The sequence below is a fragment of the Pteropus vampyrus genome, unplaced genomic scaffold, assembly GCF_000151845.1.
Source record: "Pteropus vampyrus isolate Shadow unplaced genomic scaffold, Pvam_2.0 Scaffold417, whole genome shotgun sequence".
Classification (NCBI taxonomy): domain Eukaryota; kingdom Metazoa; phylum Chordata; class Mammalia; order Chiroptera; family Pteropodidae; genus Pteropus; species Pteropus vampyrus.
The window spans coordinates 296,657-303,621 of NW_011889198.1; the positions used below are offsets into that span (position 1 = coordinate 296,657).

The window sequence follows — 6,965 nt, forward strand, 5'->3', positions numbered from 1 at the left end:
AAGTAACCCGAGCTGGGAGGTAGTTCCTAAGAAGGATACTAGATCACTGCCTCAGGAAGACCCGTTTCCTCCCCTTTACAGAGAAGGGAAATTATGCTAACAATTAGGGGGGCTTCCTGCCCCCACCCCATCTTATAAATAACAGGGGGGAAAAAGGCATTGGTGTCACCTACACAGCTCCAGGAGTGGGCCGTAGCTAAGCCCCACTGCGGACTGAATTCTGTGGCACTGCCAGTGTCATCAAACGCTAAGTGACAGGAAACAAGGAAGTCATAAATTTCCTTATCCACATCTACAGACCAAAGCCCGCCCCGAGGGTGGTGGGAAGGTGCCAGGTTCACTCTAAAGAGGAAAGGCCGCAGGAAACAGTCCTTGAACTTCAGTCTTAATGACACAGAAGCAAGAGGCTCACTTCAACCGCTTTATTTGAAAATCCAGTCAGTGATTTACCATCACGGTTCTTTTCTTGCACAGGTAATGAGTGAAGCCTAGAGACGCCGCGACACCTGCCAGGGCCAGCACGGCAGCCGTGACGGAGAAAGCAGCGTATCCAGCGGTCCCGTGCCCTTCGGAGCGGACGACGTCTGGAAGGAAGCAGACGGGCAGGTCTTAAGGTCACATTTAAATCATAAGCGTCAGTTGAAGCTGAAGTTTTACATCAAAGGCTCCCCAGAGAAAGAGGGAAACGAGGCCTGAAAAGACTCTTTTGGGGAGTTCACATCTGGGTACAGTCTTACCCTGTGAGCCGACCTCCCCCTCCCGGGCTCCCCGCCATCCCGCGCCCCACTTGCTTTTACTGACCTAATGTCAGTTTCTGACACCTGGAAAGTACCTTACAGCCTCGGCCTGTTTAACTCAGCATCCTGGCACCCACACATGTGGTTAGCTGTCCCGAGGGTGTGATCTCTTGCGGGTCAGTAGGTGAGGGTTTAAGACAGCTTAATTTCAAATTCTAGGCCCCAAATTAAGACCATCTGGGATGAGGTTATCGGATAGTCAGAGGAAAAAGTTAAGTTTGGTGGCAGTGAGGCACCGGCCTTCTGACCTATTGGTCCTCCCTCTAGAGACAGATCCTGACGTTCTCACATGAGGGTTCCAGCGTGGCCTCAGGGCCAAAACTAGAAGACCTAGATGGAACCCTATTTAGCTGTTAACAGCGAGGTTGGTCTCTATACAGACAAAAGTTGGCTAAACCACGTGTTTAAAAGGGCAAGTGACAGGACACACGATCCCACTTGTGTTGAAAGGGGGTCTGGAGAAGGACGCACCAGAGTCTTAGCCGCAGCTGGCCCTAGGAAGAGAGGCCGTCCTTTCTGCTTGTCCAGGTTTGTGATGAGCATGTGTTATTTATGCATAATTACATTTGACACAAAGCCATGAACTTGAGTCCGTGAACTACCCCGGGCTTTAAATCCGTACCTCTGACCGAAGAGCCGTCCGGCAACAGGAGAATGGGTCCCGGGAGGCTGACCGTTTTCTCTTCCACAGTGGCCCCTGCGGCTAGAGACAGGTCATAAGGTTTGACCTCCGCAATAAGGGAGTCTTGGCAAAAGGTGTGTCCATGGACTTCCTCGAGCAGATCTCCATGGCAACCCTGTTCCTCCTGCCTTTGCAGGACAGAGCGTGCACCGTACTATAGGGACAGGATGAGGCCCCAAAGAATATTCAGAGAATCTTAAGTTCCGAGTCTACGTAGACTCAGGAAGAGCAACGTTTTGGAGTTAAGTCTGCAAAAGATGGAAGGTGTCCGCAGGACTGCCCCCCAGCCTGCCCGCGTCAGACTCTAGGCAGGGCGGCCTGGGCGAAGGTCTCTGGGGCTCTGGGGACTGGGTAGGGAAGGAGGCTCTCATCCCCATTTCAATTCGGAAGAATGAAGCTTGTTCCAAGTAAACTCACGGTCATGGGGACTTGACGTTTTTACCTCGCCTGCTTCTAGATGACACAGGGCAAGTCAGAGAACACAGTGGGGAATCAGGAGAAAGCTGGTTGCAGATCAGGGCGCTGCAGTGGAAGTGGACCTGCGGACGGAGGGACAGTCAGGTGGACGCTGCGCACTCACACGCGACCGGGCGCAGGCGACTTGTCGATCGCTTACCAGGCTGGAGGGCGCTCGGGCCTCCAAGAGGAACGCAAAGGTCTTCACGTCGAACCGCCGGTAGTGGCTGGGGAAGGCCACGGAGGGGCCCACGGCATGGAAGGTGGTTCGGGTGCTGTCCAGGTTGTACTCACAGCTAGGGGGACACAGACCAGGGAGGGCGTCAGCCACACTCGCCCCAGAGTCCGAGCCCGTGTTTGCCCAGATTCAGTCACGTGCAGCACCCTCAGGACTATTGCTGGACCTTTTCATAGATTTCTGACTTGGCTTCTCCAATAATATTCATGAAGTCACAAGTCGTACATGTAAGTTTTTTCCCCTATTGTTACAATTGCATTCATACGATTTAAGTACCTATTTGTATGCTGGCTAAATTCATCAAGAGCTACAACTTTTGTATGTGTGTCTTCAGATGCTATTGGCTTATTTCTTCTTACTACTCTGAGTACCTCTTATGTCCCAGGCAGTTAAGTATATGTCAGAGACAAAAAAAAAAACAAAAGAAAGAAATAGAGACCTCCTGTCATGCTGTATCTTAGATGCTAGCAGGGGTTGACAGCTCTAAAGAAAGTATGTTAGGTGGTTGTTACTAATGAGACTTAGACCAGGCTGAGAGGGCCGGGGGCGGGGAACGTCATGGAGAAGGGGACACATGGAGTGGAGGAGCTGCACGAGGCACTGGCCACACGTGCTCTTGGGGCAGGCGTGTACCTGGAGGCTAAAAGCTTAGCAACAGATGACAGCTCTGAGGAAGACGAGGTACAGTCCCATCTAGGCCCAGAGACCTGCAGGCAGAGCCGAGAGGACAAACCACGCATGCGTGCGCGCAGTCAGCCGGAGGACTGCGGCGCGCAGGCCCAGAGCCCACCGGGCTTCCGGTCCCGCCGTTCACCGGGTATCACTTTGGGGCTAGTTCTTTAGGCAGCCAGCTTGGGTTTCTTCCTCATGAAGTGAGGTGGCTAGTGTCTTATGGAATGATGAGGGTCAAAATCACGTGGCCCACCTAGCTAGTCAATAAATGGAAACCTGAGCTCTATTTTCTCTCCAGATAGAGGATATCAGAGCCAGACTTCCTTGGAAACATCTCATTGTTTTAGATTCCCACTGTTTTCCCATCGGAAAGCAAGAGGCACCTTACAAGGCACCTGGTTCCTGAGAAGCCAGAACAAAATCGGGGCCTTTGTGACAGTGTTCTTCCAGAGCTCAAGAGGGTTTCATGGTCTCTTCACTGGCCATTTGATGGATCGGCCGGGCTACCTTATGCGTGGAGAACACCTACCCATCCACGATGACATTCCAGCGGGGGAGAGAGGCCGGGTCCCTGGTGGGCGTTGCCCAGCAGACGTCCAAGACCAGCTTGATGTTGGGGTCCGTCCTATTTAGGACCCTCACTTCCAGGTAGATGGGCTGGCGGAGGTATCTCACCACAGGGTACTCCTTGTCCGCGTAAGGTCGCAGGTAGGAGTTATCTGAAATGGAAGAGAAACCTCTTCAGGACGGAAGTTCCTGAAGGTCCCAGCAGGAGCTTAAGCATCACTGCCAACTCCATTGGTCTGGCAGCATCGAAATGTTCCTTTTAGGGCAGAACTCCCGGAAATATTTAAGCAGATTTCGTAGGTCGAGATGTCTCACCTGGGTAGGTCTGCAGGCTCAGGGCAAGTGGACCCGGCTTCACTAAGGCCCCTGGAGGGGGGACGCTTCGGACACTGCTATTTGTTAGTACGTCATCCCAGCTGTAAGAGCACTTCACCGTCATTCTGTAAGAGTCATTGGACGTGGGGATACAGAGAATTTTAGGTTAAAAGACTGCTTAGATTTAATCTGGAGCCTGAAAGTCAAGTAGCGATCGTTTCACACCTGAATTCGCTATCTCTGGAAATCGTGCTTGGAGGAAGATCTTCCCAGAGAGCGTGTATTTCGTTTTCATAGATGATTTTGTCATCCTTGACCTTCAAGTCGGAGAAAGGTTAGAGAGAGTGGTTTACCAGTTACCTCGAAGCTAAGCCTCGCCGTCTTGCCGTCTGCTGTGCCGGCACTAACCTCGTGTCTCGTCCCACATCCATTCAGGGGTATGTGGAACCGCGCCGGCCCCCGAGATGCGGCTTCGAAGGCAGGCCGGCAGGACGCGTCCCTGAGCCTGAGGGTGTTCAAGTCCAGGGCTGGTCTCGTTTGGTGGCTGTAGACTTGGATGTCCATGAACCCATCCCGAGTACACAGCTTACCTGGGATCAGACAGTGGTGAAAAATACCTTGATAAGTAGCTCGAGTGACAAGGGGAGACAGCAGGTGTCTGGAGAGCAGTGAGGCTGCTCTGTGTGAACAGAAGGATTTTTCGGCCAAAGGAAGAGGGAGCAGAGCTGCAGGAAGAAACGCCGTGTGCATTAGGACACCCCTGGAAAGAGCCTGATGAGGGGCCGAAGTGATTTAAGAGTCCGATTATTCATGGCTCGAAGTGTAGCGCCTTGTATCTCTATGTCCTTTCTTTCAAGACTCAAATCCTGAGTGTTTGAGGGAGAAATTGAGGCAGGAACTAATTTCTCTTATTTGTCCTGACCTGATACAGATCAGTGAACAACAAAATCTCAAGGGCCGAGGCAATACCGAACGAGAGATACCCACTCTATTTTTTGAGGAATCGGCAGGAGTTTGGGGGGAAACCTAAAATTTTGGAAGCCCCCCCCGTAAAAAATTAAAAGAAAAGGAAAAGGGGGGGCGGGGCTCAGGCTCCTAACACGAAATGTATCCAAGTTAAACATGAAACCGTTGTAGTGACGTCTACCTGCGTGTGTCTTTTGGAAATGTCGTCTTCCTTAGGGCCCTATTATAACGACTGGGCAGTTTCTGATCTGACTAGTCTTTGGTGTCCTCGAAGTGGACTTCCATCTACTTTACCACGTGCACAAGGAAGGCTAAGGGAAAAACAATGCAGAAACCATTTTTTTCAAAGGGGTCCTTACCTATGGTAACTGGTGACTCGCAGAGACACTCAGGAAAGAGCACCATGGATGCTATCTCCCGTTGAAAGAAAAAGGTCAGCTGGAGTGAAGCTAAGTAGAACTGATAGGGTAGGCATTTTTCTGAGAACTGGAACGAGAGAATCATGCCAGTTAGCACCCAGCGGCGGGCAGGAAGGAAGTACATGGAACACGGCAGGGTGCGCTCCATACTTGACCTGGATTCCCTTTAAGCCCAAACGGGAGAGACCCCGGTCAGCCCTGCAGATCAGCATGCTGCGCTAGGCAGGAAACCTAGTGCTTTAATCTCGTGCCCTTCGGCACCCAGCACGGCAGAGAGCTTGAATGAACAGATCTGGTTCCGAAGGGGAGCAGAGCTCCCTGCCGAGCCAGGTTTGAGACAAGAGGACTCTACAAATGTTATGTCATTGCAAAACACGTATACCCTGACACAAGACTACTCCCTGGTGTCTGTCCCTGGCGGTTGTTTGGATCAAGTTGTCTTGTTTTTAGTAGCACATGAGAGATTTATCATTAGAAACTCAGAAACAGTTTGTGCTATTCGGTGAGCTGAGGAAGACTTAGGAAAGCTTCCACTGCAGAGGTTTAAGAGGCTTGGTGTTTGCAAGTGAATTTCAGTTGCTGGGGAATTCACCGATGCAAAGTGATTGCATGAGGCCCTCCAAAGTTTGGATCTATTACACTGGCAGTTAAAACGTACGGACAAGTCCTCGGCTGTATGGGGATGACCTAAATGACTATGCTTCAAGTCAGGCTTTCACAAGGCTCAGCAGCAGATAATGGGACATACTTTCATTTTGAGAAGAATTTTGCTGAAGTGCAGTTTCAAGCCATTTCTTGCTTCTACGTCAACCCCATTCTTGTGCAGCTGGCTCACGGGAATGTTCCGGTTTTCGAAGCTCACGGATTTTAACTTCCCAGGAAACTCTGGTATGGTGAGAGTCATATGTGTGGCATTACAGGTCACAGGACCTAGAAAGGATGACAGCACACCCGTGGTCAGCATAATTAAGCCCGCGGAACAATGGCTCCCACGACTTGCCCCTTCTTGGGGCCTTACCTGACATACAAGTCACTTGGGATGATAAGATGGTCTTTTGTCCAAGAATTACATGGATAAGCTTCAGAGGCACCGTGTAGAGATGGTTATTCCCTTGCTGGAGGTGGGGTGGAGGGAGAGGCATTTGAAAAGACGTAAGTGTAATTGAATTTCTAAACAAGGTTAGAAGAATCGCCAGGAAAGCACATACTCAAGTACTGGGCACCATCTTGGCCCAAATATAATGTAGGCATTTTGTCTGATGATCATTAGGCTCAGTGCTCTAGTTTTAAAATCTTGTCTTCATAACACCTGGCAAGCTGGGGTTGTCTGTTGTGACCTGTAACTGATCATTTCTGGGCAGATAGGAGCAAAACTGCTCGTGTTTCATGGCTATTTTATGCTATCATTCAGAGAGAATGTTTACATCTGTTTACACTCAGTGCGTAACAGGACTGTTCTTATGAAAACGGCTGACATTTTGATCACTTGGGTGCCAAGACTTGTCTATGTACTTTGGCGCATTTGACGGTGGATCTTGATTGTCAGTCTAAAAAGCACTAATGCCTACTGTAAGACCCACATAGGACAATGATAACAAACTGAACACCGTGGTCCATAGAGGACATTAACAGCGCCCCAGCTCTACATTACGTACTAGCTTTAGGTCTGCGAGGAAGAGAAAAGGTTGAAGGAAAGACAGTACTATTCTGTCGCCATTGCACCTTTAGCACTCAGTACAGAGCTTGGCACGTAGTCGGCATTAAGATACCCGTTGAATGAGTTGTAGTCTCAATTTGAAAGCATAGTCGAGATCATGCTTGGATTTTAAAATATCGGTCTGTGCCCGAGCGAC

At 50.3% G+C, this 6,965-nt stretch overlaps 1 protein-coding gene across 1 annotated transcript in view; it reads right to left on the reverse strand.

The window, feature by feature from the left end:
- Positions 1–438: 438 nt before the first annotated feature.
- Positions 439–6,965, reverse strand: part of ZP2 (zona pellucida glycoprotein 2) — a 12,679-nt gene continuing 6,152 nt past the window's right edge. The window contains exons 8-18 of the mRNA XM_023523812.1: positions 6,131–6,227; positions 5,861–6,042; positions 5,053–5,179; positions 4,136–4,317; positions 3,953–4,044; positions 3,728–3,852; positions 3,375–3,564; positions 2,096–2,231; positions 1,922–2,018; positions 1,420–1,500; positions 439–584 (exon numbers count right to left, since the gene is read on the reverse strand). Coding sequence (XP_023379580.1) covers positions 439–584; positions 1,420–1,500; positions 1,922–2,018; positions 2,096–2,231; positions 3,375–3,564; positions 3,728–3,852; positions 3,953–4,044; positions 4,136–4,317; positions 5,053–5,179; positions 5,861–6,042; positions 6,131–6,227 — 1,455 coding nt within the window. The remainder of the gene's footprint in view (positions 585–1,419; positions 1,501–1,921; positions 2,019–2,095; positions 2,232–3,374; positions 3,565–3,727; positions 3,853–3,952; positions 4,045–4,135; positions 4,318–5,052; positions 5,180–5,860; positions 6,043–6,130; positions 6,228–6,965) is intronic.